This window comes from Schistocerca gregaria, chromosome X (assembly GCF_023897955.1).
Source record: "Schistocerca gregaria isolate iqSchGreg1 chromosome X, iqSchGreg1.2, whole genome shotgun sequence".
Lineage (NCBI taxonomy): Eukaryota > Metazoa > Arthropoda > Insecta > Orthoptera > Acrididae > Schistocerca > Schistocerca gregaria.
The window spans coordinates 432888260-432909027 of NC_064931.1; the positions used below are offsets into that span (position 1 = coordinate 432888260).

A 20768-nucleotide genomic window follows, 5' to 3' on the forward strand; every position below is an offset into this window, starting at 1 on the left:
AAGTCAATTTTTTATGTGTGACCATATAAAACAGATTATGTGAGACATGCAGTAACTTTATCAGTGGCTGCTGGATGCAGTATGACTGCTAGAGTTTGTTGAAAATTACCAGAAAATAAAGCTAATGCTCCACTGAAGAGCCATTCATTTCCTCTCATGCCTTTGAGTGCATGATGAAGCACTTCCAGTGCTTTCTTGCACACCACAGTACATTTGTTCTATGTAGTTAGTTGATTGGAGTACTTAACCTGTTTCAGAATTTTTTGTTGATATTTTGTGTTGGTGTCTCATTGATTTTCAGATTCATTTCCAATTTCAGTGCTGAATGCACTGTTGGGCCATCATCCAGAAGTGTTGCTGCAATTTCAGAGAATGCAGTTGCCAGTGCAATATTTTTTCATAAGCATATGGTTTCCAAAATAAGTGAAATAAGAAAAGTTTGGCCTGTGCTTCCAGGCACATCTAGGAAATACAACCTGCAATTTTGGCTTGTAATTTCATCCATAATTCTGTCATATGGTATGCATTGTTTTGGAACAAATTTTGAAAGTTTCATTTGAACAATTGTACCTTATTCACCAGCATCAAATTGTGTTTCTGATAGTAAACCACAATTGAAAAGGCCATTTTCAGATCAATTCAGCACGGCCATTACCAAATGTACAAGTGCTATGTTAGCAATTGCCAGTTTACTTAATTCAAACCAATGCCACGTTATATATATTTCATGTGAATTGAGTGTCCAGATTCTTATTCATAGAGGGAAACAATGTAAGATGTCTTTATTCATATAGTCTTTGCATTTTTCTCAGAGATGAATAGGAAGCACATTTTCAATATGATTGCAGATTATGTGCATATTTGTTGTGGTTCAGCTGTTTTTGATGCATCAGTGACTGAAGTGTCCCACTCTGCATCATTTCTCAGACATTCACTTCTTGGCAAGCTTCGTTATAAGTGACACATTCTTGATTGTTTACTGGTCTCAGTTCTTCTCATTGTTGGTCCACATATGTTGATTAATAGTAATTGCAAGTTATAGCATTCTGCATTGTTTGGGTGAATAGCATACAGATGGCCCAATATGATGGTCAAATATAATTGAGTTGCTCTGTGACGGCTTTACCTTGTTTGTAATACTGAAACTTGTTCGCCGTTGCATTCCATGTGTTGTTTGTTCACACTTCAGGATGAAGTAACATCTTATGTTGTCATATTGGGTTGGGTTGGGTTGCTTCAGGGAGAAGACCAGACAACGAGGTCATCGGTCTCATCGGATTAGGGAAGGACGGGGAAGGAAGTCGGCCGTGTCGTTTCAAAGGAACCATCCCGGCATTTGCCTATAACGATTCAGGGAAATCACGGAAAACCTAAATCAAGATGGCCGGACACGGGATGGAATCGTCGTCCTCCCGAATGCGAGTCCAGTGTGCTAGCCACTGCACCACCTCGCTCGGTATGTTGTCATATTCACACAGTGAGAACAGTGGAGTTAACAGTGTTGAAGGCGGTGACAATGCCATTGCATGTGCATTTTCTGTATTGAAGCACAAATATGTCCATCAAGGTGCTCGGCCCGTAAACAGCTGTTGGATGTTGTGCACGGATTGGAAATGATAAAGTGCACTGTACTCCACCTTTGCTACTAATGTAGTGTGGCAGTTAGTAGCAATAAGTTTCATTGAGAGACACAGTTGAATTTCTCACTCCAAAATTGCCATATTACATCCTTTATTAACATATTTGCAAATGTATTTGATCAATATTACCAAACTGCAATACTTGACATTGATGTTTACTATGTACGCTTTCAAGAGCACCTGTCACTATGGTACAACTCAATGATTACTGACTTCAGCATCACTGCTCTGTACTATTAAAATTATGAATTTGCCACTGTCTTCACTTGACCATCACTGATAAAGAGGATATACAGCAATGTCACTGATAGTCTCAGCAAGTAAGTCTCTTGGGTATCACTTCATGAATTTCCCAACAGATGTGCATGGTGAATTGTTGTTGAGTAAGCCATGTGGACCATGAATCATGTTGTTGGTTATGACTTCAAATAATTCAGCATTAGTGTTAACATGTTGCATTTCTGCTGAGATGACTTGATCAGTTTGATGTGGTGTGACTTTTTTGATCAACCAGATCAAAATGTGTGCATGTGGCCATCCCCCCTTTTTTTTGTCATTCAGTGGAATACATTCTAAATTGTATCTCTCCAAAAACATGAGGCTTGACAATTAAATTAATTAAAGATTTCAATTTTTGTTTGAATAAAAATATGTAAATATCATGACCATCTGAAGACGATTGTCCAGTTAACAAAAGTACTTCTATATCAGCCCACATATGATTGTATGTGAATGAGATAATCTAACCTGGGTGGTTGTATGCATGAACATATGTTATTGCATTGCATGCATAGCCATGCATGAGCCATGGACTCACTGTAAAAATGGCCAGTAGTATGACGATTTTTCCCAATTCATCAGGGTTCATATTGCCAACATTAACAACTGCATCACTTAAATGAACGCCCTGATTAGAATACAACTTAGTTTGATTTAATTGAATGTAAATGAGTTGTTGGGTTTTGATTTTTGCATACATATAGCTAATCTATTGATGAAACAACATTTCAAAATATGATTTTCTGTGTTTTCATGAAATCATCAATCAGTATAAATAATAATTCATACTTCTGTCTTTCTTATTTGTTCCCTTGTCTATTTGTTGATTCCTCGGTTTGACGTTGAGATGATAGCTTCTCCTTGCCAAAATAAAACTGGATACTGTAGTCCACATATGAGTGATGAGTTTCTGAAACTTTCTGAACATCGTCATTTCTGCAATGAAGAATTGTACCACATTAGTTAAATTCTTCACCAACTGAAATGACTGCCACTTCATCAGTTGTTGGTACATTGAACTGTCTTTCATGTTGTCTGTTACGTGTTTTGTCAGCTCTGACTACAATTTTGTCATCATCAGCTAGCATTTACTCAACTGCAGTTCTGAAAAACTGAATTAATTTATTGTGTTCACCATATAAAGTTTTAAAGGTAGCAGCAGTTCCTGGTTTAGTGCCAGTATTGAATCAATAGTGTTGCTTTATTTGCTCATCAGTGAAATAAATTTGGAGAAATTTGTGAATGGTGGCAGTGATCATTGATCGTGAAAAATTTGTCCTTGCACCTTGAATTTTGTCATGTAATTCTTATGCATGATATTTGTTGCACCAAATGATGTCATTTAAAAACATGAATTTTACTTGTGTATGCTCAGCAAGAAATGTTTCAGTTGGTTTGTGTCACCTGATATCAACATCGATAATGATTTGGGTAGTGAATGCGATTCTGGCAGGTCCAATTTCCCAGCCATGCAGCACGGCACTGGTTTTTCAGTCTTAAATGTGGGAGCACTGCTGGGCACACACAATTTATTCCATTTTTTCCAGTAATCACACTGGATGAAGACTGCAGTCATAGTTAGCATAATAATGGCACACACCAAGATGTAAATCAGCATGCAGTGTTCCTTGAGCAGTTTCCAGTATTTCATCACATTGCTTGTTTCTTTCAGACAAATGGGCTTCAGCACTGCATACTCTAAATGTTTCCAGTCTTGCTTCTGGTTGCTTTCTTGTTACTGAAGCTCGTGATGTCTTTTTCTCTCAGGCTTTAGATGTAGGTCAGCCATTCACTTTTTATGTGGCTGCCATAATTGATTTTACAGTAAAAATAATAATTTGTGATGACTAATACAAAATCATCTGGACAAAGAAAATAAAATGCATGTGAGATCTGTTATGTTATGTTGACTGACTATTGGAGTTTCATGATCAGCTCCACTTGTTATGTCACACACAAACTGAAATGTTGCTGTTTGCATTTCATTCAATTCAGTTATGCCATGCATGCACACTCATACACTGACAACACAAGAACAACTGCTAAACAATGTGAAATATATACCTTTGTTAAAATGGCTGACACACCACCTATTGTAAGCTGGATGTATTAAGTCAGAAATTGTTGTGGGCCTACACACAAAAACTTGCTAAAATTTCATTGTTGAAATGATACAGATCACCTGTTGTTAAAATGGTTGCACCAGTTCAGAAAACTAAGTAGATATGTGCTGAACAACTTGCCAAAGTTTCATTGCAATTACATGGATTGTATATTGATTATTCAAGAGCTGAAAAAGAGTCATATGGTTTACTGAAATATGTGTTTGTGTACAATTATTAGTGTCACCATTTTTTAAAGCAAAACTCATTAATTAGTCTATGTTGCTCTCATTTATGAGCTTGCAGACAAAAGATTTGAGTGTTCTAACTACTCACTTTGTCTGTTAATATGTGCCTGTATGTAGCAAAAATCCATAAAATTATGGCACTAAATTTATTTCTGTACTAAAAGAAAGAGATTTAACAATAATTCTGTGGTTTATCTGTAGACATGTGAGTTATGTGTCGATAGGAATATACTTCGCTGGCCATTAAAACTGCAACACTGTGAAGACGGCATGCAACAAACATCAGATTGGCATGAAGTACACTGTGCCTGTATATGCAAATGATTGCCATTCCAGCACAACTGCACAAAATATATTGCAAATTACACCATTTATGTTTTGTATGTAAGGAAAGGTTACACAGCACATTTCTCATCCCAAAATTGCATTTGAAAGTTGTTTGTTTGTGAGAATATCATTTTATGCCTCATGTAAAAGGAGAAATGTCAACTAGCCCATGCCAGAACTCAACAGCAGCCATGGTCATCATTCTTGTAAATTGCCATTCATGTCAAGTGGAATCCCTTGGCTCATCCTGATACAATGTCAATGCACCCATAGTTAATGTGATGCAGGTGTTCAATGGCCATACACAGCCAATGCTTGAGAGGGCAGACATATTGATTGCCTGGCTGTGCAAAATCATACAGTCATGTCGGATACCTTTTGTCAGTAAGTGAGCTTGTTTGCGGAAGGACAAGTGTTCCTGACTTCTGGAGCACCACAGACTGTTAGCATGGCAACCGATGCTGTGGCTTCCATTCACTCAGCAGCAGGGAGAGGTACACAACATTGGTGCAGCCGATGACATCACTTGATACATGAGTGGCTTCACATCATATTTCATATGAGTTCCAGATTTGCTTGCAGCATCACAGTGGACATATCCTTGTGCAGAGGCTCCAAGGAGAACAAACATTGCCAGATTGTGTTCATCATTGTCACATGAGACCATCACCTGAACTGATGCTAGAGGATGTCATTGGTTACACGGCACAATCACCTCTGGTTCACATAGCCACTAATTTTGAGACAGGTGTTACATTTATGAAGAGTTAAGGCCAGTGGCTGTTGCATAATTTCAAGGTTTCTTTCAATAAAATAGCACAGAACTTCATTATGCCCACACTGTCCTTATAATCTTAATACAGTGTGTGTTTGTCTGCTGCCCTGGCCAGCAAATTCTACTGGTCCTTCACACATTGAAAACATGTGGTAATGGGCTGGCAAAAGACCGACATACCACAATTCAAAAACCTCTAAGAGTGATCAACTCTTGCATAAAATTGAAGTGGCCCAGAATTGAAGAGACCTGTATATGTCATCCAAGCTCAGTTTGACTCAATGCTTAGCTGAGTTGGAGCTGTTTGTGGCTGCTAGATGGCTGATGTGTGTACTAAATTTTGTACCTAAAAAATTAATCATGCATTCTTCCTACCACAATGTATACACACAATGAATGAAATTTTATTATTTGCTATCCTTCATGGTGTTGCAGTTTAAATAACCAGTTGTCTATATGATGCTTCCAGTGCTTTAATGAAAATATCTCTCTCTCTCATTGATCAGATAAACCTGTTATCACATTGTTTCCTTAACTTTTCTTTACTGTACCAGAGAGGAAATTAATTGCCACTTCTTTGTGCTTTTAAGTCTGAATGTACGAGTTTTGCTGCTGGTGCGTGATCCTCGTGGCACTTTGCAGTCTCGTAAGCATCGCTCATGGTGTCCGGGAAGTCCTGACTGTAGTGAACCCAGGATTCTGTGCAGTGATCTCGTTGCTGATTATGAATCTGCTAAGGAGTTTGCTGTAAAATATCCCAATCGTTTCAGGTTTGTCCTTTTTTTAGTTTATCAGTATACTGATATGCTTATAAACTCAGATTTCCACAATATGCCAATTGCTATTTAATGGCATTCTCTGTAGAAGTATTTTGTAAGTAGTTGATTTAAAGTTGTAATGCACAGTTATTTAGCTATTTTTGTGTTTCAAGGTTCATGTTTATGAAATATTGTTGTGTCTCACAATGCATAAAATTATTTAACAAAGTAAAAAATATTTTGAATGAATAGATACGTACTAAAAACTCATATTCAGTGCAACAAAGACTGTAAGAGTGTTTCCTACCAACAGATTGAAAGGAAACAAGATGAAAAAGGGTAGTGGAGTATGTTGGCATGCAAATATAGGTCTTTTAGGAGAGAGACATCCCACCACAGGCCTGATAAGATCCCATCTGAATCCAGGCAGAATAGCATTTGTGACAGAAGACAGGAGAAAGAAAATGTCAATATAGTATTAGTTAAATGAAAGAGCATCTATGGAAAGGTCCTGGAACTAATCTCGCCTGTAAACAGTAACAATGATTACATAGGTCCAAGGATAAAAATAAAATTGTCTGGAACCAGACGTCAATAGCAATTAAGTTCTAATTTACAATTGGAATGTACTGGGTGATCAAAAAGTCAGTATAAATTTGAAAACTTAATAAACTACGGAGTAATGTAGATAGAGAGGTAAAAATTGGCACACATGCTTGGAATGACACGGGTTTTTATTAGAACCACCCCATATTGCTAGACACGTGAAAGATCTCTTGCATGCGTCGTTTGGTGATGATCATGTGCTCAGCCGCCACTTTTGTCATGCTTAGCCTCCCAGGCCCCAGACCTCAGTCCGTGCGATTATTGGCTTTGGGGTTACCTGAAGTCGCAAGTGTATCATGATCGATCGACATCTCTAAGGATGCTGAAAGACAATATCCAATGACAATGCCGCACCATAACTCTGGACATGCTTTACAGTGCTGTTCACATTATTCCTCGACTACAGGTATTGTTGAGGAATGATGGTGGACATGTTGAGCATCATCTTTGCTTTGCCTTACTTTGTTATGCTAATTATTGCTATTCTGATGAGATGAAGCACCATCTGTCAGACATTTTTTGAACTTTTGTATTTTTTTGGTTCTAATAAAACCCCATGTCATTTCAAGTATGTGTGTCAATTTGTACCTCTCTATCTACATTATTCCATGATTTATTCAGTTTTCAAATTTATACTGACTTTTTGATCACCCAGTATATCGCAGAGATAGGTTTAAGGCTGGTGGTGGAGGCATTTTTATAGTCATAAAAATACAATAACATGTAGTGAGATTAGCCTAAATAACCAGAGAAAAATAATGGGTGGGGGCGAGTGTTAAAGGTGGATCAAACATGGTCAATGGATGCTTTTATCGAATCCCTGCCTCAGCAGCAGCAGTAGCAGAATAGTTGAGGGGACATTAGGAGAATATTTTGCATCACTTTTCTGATTTCAGGTGCAGATTTTAACTTAACATCTATAGAATAAGAAAAGAAGTGATGAGGTAGGATAGCAGGGACGGAAAACCGCGTGAAATTGTTCTAAGTGCTTTGGCCAAAAATTGCCTTGAGCAATTAACCAGAGAAACATCTTGTGAAGATAATATCTTAGACCTGGAGACAAAGAGACCCAAACTTTTCAATTCAGCATAGAGCAGGGAATCAGTGATCTTACGGCCACTAAAACATCACTGAGTACAGCTGTAAGTAGAAACACAAAGAAGGGCAGGGAGATTTTTCTGCTTAGCAAGAGTGACAAGAAATGGATTTCAGATTACCTGAGCAGTCAGCACAAGACTTTCATCTCCAACACTATCAATGTTAAATATCAATGGACAAAATTAAAGAGCATAGTGCAGTAGACTACAGGCAGCTTTGTGCAGAGAAAAGTTGTGAGGGATGGAAAGGCTGACTGTGGTTTGACAGCCATATTAAAAAACTGTTGTGATAGCAGAGAGACCTTCACTGCCAATTTAAACTTAGCCAAAGCTTCACAGACAACAAAAATTAAATGAAGCCAAAATTAGTGTAAGGAGAGCCATGCATGAAGCATTCATCAAATTTGAAAGTAAACTTATGTCTACTAACTTGACAGATGATAATAATAGGATGTTCTGGTCATATTTTAACTCAGTAAATGGATCAAAGCCATTTGTCAAGAGTCTCTGTGACCATAATAGCACTGAAACTGTGGATGACACAAAAAAAACCTTACTAAAAGTCTTTTTCCCAGTGTGGTTCACAGAGGAAGAACACACTGAAGTGATTCCTTTAAATTGTCACACAAATGAAGAAATGGCCAATATTGAAATAATTGACTATGGGATAGAAAAGCAACTGAAATCACTCAACAGAAGGAAGGACACTGGATCTGATGGGAAAGGACATTGGGTCTGATAGGAAAGGACACTGGATCTGATGGGATACAAATAGGTAGAGTATGTGAAAAACTCACCCTTCTTCTTGCAGCAGTGTACCACTGATCTGTGGAAGAGTGAAATGTTCCTGGTGATTAGAACAAAGCACAGGTCAATCCCATTTTCAAGACCAGGTGCACAAAGCCTATATCTCTGATGTCAGTCAGTTGTAGAATTTTATAACATATTTTTTATGTTCAGGTATTATTACATTTCTAGAAGCCAAAAAGTCCTTTTTACAACCCAACATGGGTTCAAAAAACAATGATTGTCTGAAACCAGCTTTCTCTGTTCATCCGTGAGACCCAGAAAGAAGCAGATACAGGCACCCAGGTAGACACCATGCTCCTTGACTTCCAGAATGCATTTCATACTGTTTGGCACTGCTGCCTAATGAACAGAATGCAAGTGTACAGAATATCAGACAAACTGTGTGATTCGGTTGAAGAGTTTTGAGAAAACAGAACACAGCATGTTGTTCTGAACAGAGAGAAGTCTTCAGACATAAAAATAGCTTTGGGTGTGCCCCAGGGGAGTGTTATAGAACCATTAATTTTCACAATATATATAAGTGACGTAGTAGATAATGTTGACAGTTCCCGAAGGCTTTTCATGTATGATGCCATCATATATGTGTTTCATGTATGATGCCATCATCTAATCAAGCTGCGGAGCTATGGGGTATCGTCTCAGTTGTGCGACTGGATTCGTGATTTCCTGTCAGGAAGGTCGCAGTTCGTAGTAATAGATGGCAAATCATCGAGTAAAACTGAAGTGATATCAGGTGTTCCCCAGGGAAGCGTCCTGGGACCTCTACTGTTCCTGATCTATATAAATGACCTGGGTGACAATCTGAGCAGTTCTCTTACACTGTTCGCAGATGATGCTGTAATTTACCGTCTAGTAAGGTCGTCCGAAGACCAGTATCAGTTGCAAAGAGATTTAGAAAAGATTGCTGTATGGTGTGTCAGGTGGCAGTTGATGCTAAATAACGAAAAGTGTGAGATGATCCACATGAGTTCCAAAAGAAATCCGTTGGAATTCGATTACTCGATAAATAGTACAATTCTCAAGGCTGTCAATTCAACTAAGTACCTGGGTGTTAAAATTACGAGCAACTTCAGTTGGAAGGACCACATAGATAATATTGTCGGGAAGGCGAGCCAAAGGTTGCGTTTCATTGGCAGGACACTTAGAAGATGCAACAAGTCCACTAAAGAGACAGCTTACACTACACTCGTTCGTCCTCTGTTAGAATATTGCTGCACGGTGTGGGTTCCTTACCAGGTGGGATTGACGGAGGACATCGAAAGGGTGCAAAAAAGGGCAGCTCGTTTTGTATTATCACGTAATAGGGGAGAGTGTGTGGCAGATATGATACACGAGTTGGGATGGAAGTCATTACAGCATAGACGTTTTTCGTCGCGGCGAGACCTTTTTACGAAATTTCAGTGACCAACTTTCTCTTCCGAATGCGAAAATATTTTGTTGAGCCCAACCTACATAGGTAGGAATGATCATCAAAATAAAATAAGAGAAATCAGAGCTCGAACAGACAGGTTTAGGTGTTCGTTTTTCCCGCTTGCTGTTCGGGAGTGGAATAGTAGAGAGATAGTATGATTGTGGTTCGATGAACCCTCTGCCAAGCACTTAAATGCGAATTGCAGAGTAGTCATGTAGATGTAGATATATCTACATCATGTAGATGTAGATATATGGGAAAGATGCAATGCTAGAAAATTGTTGTGAAATGCAGGAAGACCTGCAGAGGATTAATGCATGGTGCAGGGAGTTGCAATTGACCCTCAACATAAACAAATGAAATGTATTATGAATACATGGACAGAAGACCTTTTATTATGCAATTACCCTCTTGCAGAACAATCACTGGAATTAGTTACTTCCATAAAATATTTAGGAGTAGATTTGAAATGTAATGACCTCATAAAATTAACTGTCAGCAAAGAAGGTACCAGAATCATCAGGAAATGTAGTCCATCACTGAAGGGAATATCTTACAAAACATTTGTTCAAACAATATTTGCATATTGCTCATCAGTATAGGATCTGTACCAGATAGGACTGATAGAGGAAATTGAGATGATCCAAAGACGAGCAGCATGTTTCATTACAGGTTCATTTAGCAAGCATGAAAGTGTGACAGAGATGATCAGCTAACTCTAGTGGCAGGTGCTTCAAGAAAGGCATTCTGCATTGTGATGTAGTTAATTGTTAAAGCCCCGAGAGTGCGTGTTTGTACAAGAATAAAAAAATATATTTGTCCCTCGTACATATATCTCGTGAGAAGACCACAAGGAGAACATTAGGGAGATTCAAGCCGATATGGAGGCTTACCATCAGTCATTCTTCCCACAAACTATTTGCATTGTTACAGGAAAGGGGTGACATGAAAGTAGTATGCAAAGCAAAAAGTACCCTTTGCCACATACAGCAAGGTAATTTGCAGAGTACAGAAGTAGGTATAGATCTAAATGTAGAATTAATGTTAAGAATAAACTTTTGAACGAATGTAAGACTTTCAAAGCAAGGGGTTCCTTTAAATGTAAAAGAGAGAGAATTTTTGAAAAATAGAAGTGTGTGTGTTTCAAAGAAAGAAAGTGGAAAATTAGTGTTTAATGTCTCATCAACAGTGAGGTCATTAGAGATGGAGGACTAGCACAGATTAGGCAAGGTCGAGGAAGGAAATCAGCCTTGCCCTTTCAAAGGAACCATCCCAGCATTTGCCGTAAGCAATTGAGTCACCTCACTCTGTGTCTGCTTCGAAAACCAGTGCTGAGTTCACCTAGGGAATTATGATAGATAGACACAGAAGGTTGTTTAGTTAATTTCATTCTTAGTTATGTATCCTACAGACAACATTCACAATAAGGTTTATGATGTGGGATGTGTCAATTGAACAAAAGTTGTACACACACTTGTTATCATAAATAAGTATTAATTGTTTATTTCTGTTCAAGTATTCTTCTGTAGGAAAGAAGTAGTTGTTAAGTAGAAACAACTTTAATCTTTAACTTTAATAATATTGAAGACAGTTGAAAGATACATACCAAATAAATTAATAATTGTTTGTATCAGTCTCCCATGAAACACAAAACAGGTCAGAACTCTGGTGCAGAAGCAACGAAAAAAGCATGCCACACTTAAAAAAATGCAGAGTCTCCAAGATTGGTGATGTTTCACTGAATCTTGAAACTTAGCATGAACTTCAATGCTAGATGCTTTTAACAGTTTCTGCAACAAAGCTCTGACTAGAAATCTGGCAGAAAATTCAAAGATATAATGGCTGTATGTAAAGTACACCGCTGGCAAGAGACAACCAAAATCTCCACTGTGCGATAGCAATGGTAATACTACCAATGGCAGTGCCACTAAAGCAGAGTTACTAAACACAGTTTTACAAAATTCCATCACCAAAGAAGATGAAGTAAATATTCCAGAATTCAAATCAAGAACAGCTGCCAACATGACTAACTTAGAAGTAGATATCTTGAATGTAGTGAAGGAGCTTAAATCATGTAGTAAATGCAAGGCCTCAGTTCGTTTAAGAGTATGCTGATACAATATACATATACAACTGCTTGTTCATCAAAAGATCTGTGTATAAAGACTGGAAATTTGTACAGGTCACAACAATATTCAAGAAAGAAAATAGAAGTAATCCACTGAATTCCAGACCCATGTCACTGATGGTGATTTGCAGTAGGATTTTGGAACAAATACTATGTTTAAACACTATGAATTACCCTGAAGAAAGTAATGGAATGATATTGTTCTTGGGAAACATGGTTAGTTGCTTATTGACATTTGATATCAAACTGATTCCATATTTTTAAATTTCCATAAAGTTTTTGACACCAGTCCTCACAAGCAACTTCTAATCGAACTGTGTGGCTGTGGATTCATCAAGTAAAACAGAATATAAACACAGTATTCCCCAAGAAAGCCCTTTATCTGGTCTTGATTTATATAAATGATGTAGAAGATAGTCTGAACATCCCTGTTAGATGGTTTGCAGATGATGCTCTCATTTACCATCTTCTAGTGATGAATTGATCGAAACCAACTGTATAATGATTTAGACAAGATGTCTGTCTAGTACAAAGAGTGACAATTGACTCTAACCAATGACAAGTGTGAGGTCATCTACATGATGACTAAAAGGAATCTGTTAAATTTTGTGTTGTTGTTGTGGTCTTAGTCCTGAGACTGGTTTGATGCAGCTCTCCATGCTACTCTATCCTGTGCAAGCTTCTTCATCTCCCAGTACCTAATGCAACCTACATCCTTCTGAATCCGCTTATTGTATTCATCTCATGGTCTCCCTCTAGATTTTTACCCTCCACGCTGTCCTCCAATACTAAATTAGTGATCACTTGATGCCTAAGAACATGTCCTACCAACCATTCCTTTCTTCTAGTCAAGTTGTGCCACAAACTCCTCTTCTCCCCAATTCTATTCAATACCTCCTCATTAGTTGTGTGATCTACCCATCTAATCTTAAGCATTCTTCTGTAGCACCACATTTTGAAAGCTTCTATTCTCTTCTTGTCCAAACTATTTATTGTCCATGTTTCACTTCCATACATGGCTACACTCCACACAAATACTTTCAGAAAGGACTTCCTGACATTAAATCTATACTTGATGTTAACAAATGCTTCTTCTTCAGAAACGATTTCCTTGCCACTGCCAGTCTACATTTTATATCCTCTTTACTGTGACCATCATCAGTTATTTTGCTCCCCAAATAGCAAAACTCCTTTACTACTTTAAGTGTCTCATTTCCTAATCTAATTCCCTCAGCATCACCTGACTTAATTCGACTACATTCCATTATCCTCGTTTTGCTTTTGTTGATGTTCATCTTATACCCTCCTTTCAAGACACTGTCCATTCCATTCAAGTGCTCTTCGAGTCCTTTGCTGTCTCTGACAAAATTACGATGTCATCGGCAAACCTCAAAGTTTTTATCTCTTCTCCATGTATTTTTATGTCTACTCTGAACTTTTCTTTTGTTTCCTTTACTGCTTGCTCAATATACAGATTGAATAATATCGGGGAGAGGCTACATCCCTGTATCACTCCCTTCCCAATCACTGCTTCCCTTTCATGTCCTTTGACTCTTATAACAGCCATCTGGTTTCTGTAAAAATTGTTAATAGCCTTTTGCTCCCTGTATTTTATCCCTGTCACCTTTAGAATTTGAAAGATATTATTCCTGTCAACATTGACAAAAGCTTTCCCTAAGTCTACAAATGCTAGAAATGTAGGTTTGGCTTTCCTTAATCTATTTTCTAAGATAAGTCATTGGCTCAGTATTGCCTCACATGTTCCAATATTTCTATGGAATCCAAACTGATCTTCCCCGAGGTTGGCTTCTACCAGTTTTTTCATTAGTCTGTAAAGAATTTGCATTAGTATTTTGCAGCTATGACTTATTAAACTGATAGTTTGGTAATTTTCACATCTGTCAACACCTGCTTTCTTTGGGATTGGAATTACTATATTCTTCTTGACATCTGAGGGTTTTTTGCTTGTCTCATACATCTTGCTCACCAGATGGTAGTGTTTTGTCAGGACTGGCTCTTCCAAGGCTGTCAGTAGTTCTAATGGAATGATGTCTACTCCAGGGGCCTTGTTTCGACTCAGGTCTTTCAGTGCTCTGTCAAACTCTTCATGCAGTATCATATCTTCCATTCCATCTTCATCTACATCCTCTTCCATTTTGCTAATATTGTCCTCAAGAACATCACCCCTGTATAGACCCTCTATATTCTCCTTCCACCTTTCTGCTTTCCCTTCTTTGCTTTTGGTTACATAGTAAATCATGCAAATTTGAAGGCTGTCTATTCAACTAAGTATTTAGGAACTACAATTATGAATAACATAGATAATGCTGTGGGAAAAGTGAACCAAATATTGCATTTTATTGGCAGAACACTTAGAATATGTGACAAGTCTACTAAAGAGACTGTCTACACTTCACTTGTCCATCCTGTTCTGGAGTATATCTGCTCTGTGTGAGATCCTTATCAGATATAATTGACAGAGGACATAAAAAAAGTTCAGAGAAGAGAAGCTTATTTTGTGTTATTGCAAAATAGGGGAGAGAGTGTCATGAATATGATATGTGAATTGGGATGGTAGTCATTAAAACAAAGCCTTTTCCATTGTGGCAAGATATTTTGATTACATTTCAGTCACAAAGTTTCTACTTGGAATACAAAAATATTTTGTTAGTTCTCACCTACACAGAGAGAAATGTTTATTATAATAAAATAAGAGAAATCAGAGCTTACATAGAAAAATTTAAGTGTTAATTTTTCCTGTATGCTGTTTGAGAGTGGAACAGTAGAGAAATAGCTTCAAGATGAAACTTCCTGGCAGATTAAAACTGTGTGCTGGACCGAGACTCGAACTCGGGACCTTTGCCTGCTCTACCAACTGAGCCACCTGAGCATGACTCATGCCCCATCCTCACAGCTTTACTTCTGCCAGTACCTCGTCTCCTACCTTCCAAACTTTACAGAAGCTCTCCTTCGAACCTTGCAGAACTAGCACTCCTGAAAGAAAAGATATTGCGGAGGCATGGCTTAGCCACAGCCTGGGGGGTGTTTCCAGAATGAGATTTTCACTCTGCAGCGGAGTGCGCGCTGATATGAAACTTCCTGGCAGATAAAAACAGTGTGCTGGACCAAGACTCGAACATGGGACCTTTGCCTTTCGTGGGCAAGTGCTCTCTTACCATAAATATAAGGTATCTGCATGGTACTTTTCCATATCAATCAGCTATGTTTTACCTATATGTTCAGCTGATTTTATTTTACTTATGTTCCACATTTATTACTTAATTGTCTTTTCTTATGTTTGGGAATCATACATATCTCATTGTTTCTGGCTACATCACTTACAAATTATTTGCTTTGTTCAGATCTTTGAGGGTATTCATGAAGGGACAAGCAGAACACTCTAAAATACACTGCATGTCTTCAACCTGACTGCTATTTGCAAAGGATCTTCATCCTTCAGACCCCATTTTGCTAAGGTGGGCTTCTTTTCCACTCTCATATAGCATGAAAATGGCAATTCACTGGGCACGGAATGATCATAATAAACTAAAGTGTACAACAGTACATTTGACAAGCTGTACAGCAGTCAGAAGCCAACTGGGACTTTCTACAGATGATGTGTGATATTTACCTGTTTATCAATATCCAGAGTGTATGTAAGTGCTATACTTCATTCTGAACATCCTTGTGTAGTATGATATTTCATGCAATTCCAGTTTTCCTTTACATTCAAAACATATTTGAATTATGGTCCAAACACCTAAAATAAAACAACTCTCTGAATGAATTTCAAAATGACCTCTCTTTTAGCATTCTCATCTTAGTGAGTGCATTGATAGGCCATCTACTCCACTTGTCAACATATGCAATATAATTTCCAGTATTAAAATTCATTAATTCCATAAATTAGTGCATTAGAACATTCAAAAATAGAAAAAATGGGTCATGAGTATATTGGGCCTTCAGTCAGTGCCCATGACTACTGGTTTTCAGAACCATAAGTTCCTTTTTTCAATTAGGTGTGATTGAGGCTCTCAGAACCTAGATTAAGATGGACTGATGATGTACTATGAGGAGGAACTCCAGGGTCTCTCTTAACCTGGAGTCTGTTGTTTATGATCCGATTTTCTTTTTTCATCAGGATACCTAGCCTGTCATATTTGAGTCCACCTTGAACTGTGTGAATGATGAAACCAAGATTGCCAGGGCGAAGAAATCTCCTCCATGATATGCCTACAGCAACATTTTGTGAACTTCTGTGGAAAATTTCTGCAAGAGAAGCAATTTCCCACAGCTGTATATCCATTGTCCTTTGTTTTTTGTGCTGCATATAGCTTAGTCTACTCTTCTCATGAGACTTGATTTTACCATCCACTTTGTACTACATGAGAGGTTGATTGAAAACTCCATGAAGTGATGTGTGCACAACGACCATACATGATAATTAAAAGGAAGGTCAGCATTGGCCGTAATATTGATGTTTTATTGGTAGCAGAATCAATTTTCGATCACATAGTGATTATCTTCAGTGCTGTACAAATTAAACTCAGACACTGGTAACAAGTTATTAGTAACCAAAACTTGATTGTTGTTATCACTTCTCAGTTTTGGTTATTGATAACTTGATACCAGTGTCTGAGTTTAATTTGTACAGCACTGAAGATGATCACTATGTGATCGAAAATTGATTCTGCTATCAATAAAACATCAATATTATGGCCAATGCTGACCTTCCTTTTAATTCTACATGAGAGGTATTCACAGACATTTTTGAGTACTCTCAATACCTCTAATTTTGCAGTTTTGAGCTTTGTGCAACATGTTCACAGAGAGTACTAAAGTGCGCGTCATTTATGTTGGCGGCCGAGTTTAGGTTCATTCTACGCATCTGACGTTACAAAACACAGTCAGCCAATGAACAGAGAACGACGTTGCCAAATCTCGACTGCAGTGCAGAGCATGGACGAGTGTCTTCAATTTTATAAACGTTCAGTCATAAATAAAGTAATAGAACAAAAGCAATGTCTTGATAGCAGACTTTCTTTTGTAGAAAGTTTGGAAAAAGCATTCTTTATACCAATTGCTTCATATTCTATTAATTAATTAAACCAAACAAGCAATAAGACTCCTAAATCAGGTGATAGCAAGGAAAGGTGTTCGTATCAATCTCACGAACCGCTTTTTTTGCAATAAAGAACAGCGGTAATTGTTTATTTCCTATTGTACTTCGACGAAGGGTGATAAATTCATAGTCATACCAACAGTGTTTTTCAGTATTTTGAGGGACATTTTAGGGTCCTCATGGCGTTCTGTAGTCAGACCAGCTGCATTAGTGTAACGGTTAAGGTACTGAACTTCTAAGCGCAAGATTATGTGTTCAAACCTTGTGCGGTGCTTAATATTTTCATTAATTAAAAACAATATCGAAGTGCATTACTTCACGAATTATATTTGTTTGAATGCAATTTTTTTGAAATTTCTAGTGCTTTGTCTCTTCATTAACCCTTTCGCTGCTGCAGACACGGGCTCCCCGCATTCTGCGCTGTGCATGATTTTGTCATCACTGCCCTGCTCGCCTGTGCAGACACATGGTGGTCCCACTGCTTTGACACACTTATCATTCGATTTCACAAAAACTATTTGGCCCAAAATTTGATTTTTACATGTCTTCTTGACTGATACCTTTCTCCCATAAATGACTTAATTTTGTTTCAATGTTCAAAGCAGTTATTATGCAGCATTAAATATAGTAAACCATTGCACGAAATTTTGAAGAGTTTGCAGAGGTAAAAGTCCATAGAGTATACTTTCCGTATGGTCGATTTGGCCACAATGTTGAGAATGAAATGTGGACAAGATACCTAAATTTCATATAAAATTTACTGTATAACAATATCTTATTTAATTTAAGTACCACTTAGGTGTCGTATGTAATATTGAGAAACATTCCGTCTTTAGCGACTGTAACAAAAGTTTTATTTACACAGAGCATGTTTGGCTTTATTTTAAAGCACTTCAATCAATCAAAAGGAAGTAGACAAAATACATTAAACAAAACTGTGGATTTACAAAAACATTAGGACTTGAATATACTGTCTATCAGTGAAGTGCTCTGAGCTATGTCAAATATAATTTTTGTGTGTGGCACACACAAACATCATTTATTTGCTAAAACACTGATCAGCCAACACAGACGTTGAATATTGTGTTACCGCAGCACAAAACTATGAAAGGTGACTTGACAATGGAGGAGACAAAATACTGTCCACTGAAGATGCTTCAAAAGAGATAAATGCGTCTGGTCTAAATAAGTCGCTTATTAGAGTTGCAGAAGAGGAATATATTTCAGTACCATTGGTAAAACTGCGACTGTGGAACAAAAACAAGAAAGAGAACATGAGTACCATTGTGTATGTGCCATACCTTTCATTGATTGAAGTGCTTTAAAATAAAGCCAAACGCGTCTGGAGTAAATAAAACTTTTATTACAGTCGCGAAAGACGGAATATTTCTCAGTATTACATACGACACCTATGTGGTACTTAAATTAAATAAGATATTGTTATACAGTAAATTTTATATGAAATTTAGATATCTTGTCCACATTTCATTCTCAACATTGTGGCAAAATCGACCATACGGAAAGTATACTCTATGGACTTTTACCGCTGCAAACTCTTCAAAATTTCGTGCAATGGTTTACCATATTTAATGCTGCATAATAACTGCATTGAACATCGAAACAAAATTAAGTCATTTATGGGGGAAGGTATCAGTCAAGAAGATGTGTAAAAATCTAAATTTTGGGCCAAATAGTTTTTGTGGAATCAAATGGTAAGAGTGTCAAAGTAGTCGGAACACGATGTGTCTGCACAGGCGAGCAGTGCAGTGAATTGAGGGAGCACGTCTTTGTCGCAGCGAAAGGGTTAATGCGGCCGTGGTGGCTTTACTTCATGAAATGCGCGCTCCTCCATAAACGTAAGCTTGCGAACTATGCTATACTACGGCGCTGCTTCTATTGGCGTGTGCGTCGTGTGCAACTGGCAACGCAGCAATCTCCCACATCTGGGCAGGCATGCGCGAGCTGCCAAGATAAAAGAATTGAACTATACTATTTCCTTAGAAGCAGTATCTTGCAATTTAAAAGAGTTGTTATTTTATATTTCATAACAAGTTCCTATTTTAGCTCCTTCTAAATTTCATATATTGCAATTGTGATGTTTCATCAGTCTTGAAACAAACTCATTAACATTCCTAAAAGCCTTTCATAGAACAGTGCCTAAATAAAATCCTCTTGGTGTTCAAGTCATGTCATTTTGAATCAACTTCTCGAGCTATTGACAGGTGCCTCAGCCATCACCTTTAAGATTAAAATTATTTTGTAGTGTGGTTGGGACAGGGTTCTGCTTATTTAGTATCTGGCAGTTATTTGGATTCCTTGCCTAGCTCATGCATTGAGAGGGGGAACATGACAGAGATATTCAGGCTCCTGGCAATAAACGTAAGCTTGCGAACTATGCTATACTACGGCGCTGCTTCTATTGGCGTGTGTCGTGTGCAACTGGCAACGCAGCAATCTCCCACATCTGGGCAGGCATGCGCGAGCTGCCAAGATAAAAGAATTGAACTATACTATTTCCTTAGAAGCAGTATCTTGCAATTTAAAAGAGTTGTTATTTTATATTTCATAACAAGTTCCTATTTTAGCTCCTTCTAAATTTCATATATTGCAATTGTGATGTTTCATCAGTCTTGAAACAAACTCATTAACATTCCTAAAAGCCTTTCATAGAACAGTGCCTAAATAAAATCCTCTTGGTGTTCAAGTCATGTCATTTTGAATCAACTTCTCGAGCTATTGACATGTGCCTCAGCCATCACCTTTAAGATTAAAATTATTTTGTAGTGGGGTTGGGACAGGGTTCTGCTTATTTAGTATCTGGCAGTTATTTGGATTCCTTGCCTAGCTCATGCATTGAGAGGGGGAACATGACAGAGATATTCAGGCTCCTGGCAATAGCTGCTGGTTGCATGCACACAAGGCATAGCAGCTGCAGCTGCAGCTGCAGCACAGAAGCATGTCAGGTGGTGTGGCCCTCTGGCTCACAGTTGTCCCTAAATATAACAGCCCAGAAATTGTTAGCTGGTCTTTCACTGGTCACTGAAGGTGTTAGTTATGTGCCAACAGTTTTGACATTGCCTGATTTACATTTGTGGTTTAGTTGGCAGCATTGATATTTGGCAAGTACTGGCTTGTTCTGTAGCCTCTTCTCAACAGCTGCAGTTGGCAGAAAGCCTTAGCATTGAATGGTTTTGTTGTTACAGTGTAAAGTATGGAACATTGCACAGACCATAAACTACTTTCATTCTTTGATGAGTCTCCTTTGGGGTGACACCTTCTGCTGTCAATAATTCGACGACTGCATGTTGCTTAAATCACATTGATCGACCGTCTGCACAGGGTTCCATACTTTTACACTGTAACAACACAGCTGTTCAAGGCTAAGGCTTCCCGCCAACAGGAGCTGTAGAGAAGAGGCTACAAAACAAGCCAGTACCTGCTGCATACCAATGCTGCCAACTGTTG

The 20768-nt window shown here is 38.0% G+C and overlaps 1 protein-coding gene across 5 annotated transcripts in view; it reads left to right on the top strand.

Moving 5' to 3' along the window:
* Window positions 1–20768, top strand: part of LOC126297991 (carbohydrate sulfotransferase 5-like) — a 712441-nt gene that overhangs the window by 661911 nt on the left and 29762 nt on the right. For all 5 annotated transcript variants that reach the window (XM_049989306.1, XM_049989308.1, XM_049989304.1 and 2 more), the window contains one exon: window positions 5962–6141. In XM_049989306.1, the coding sequence (XP_049845263.1) occupies window positions 5962–6141 (180 nt within the window). The remainder of the gene's footprint in view (window positions 1–5961; window positions 6142–20768) is intronic.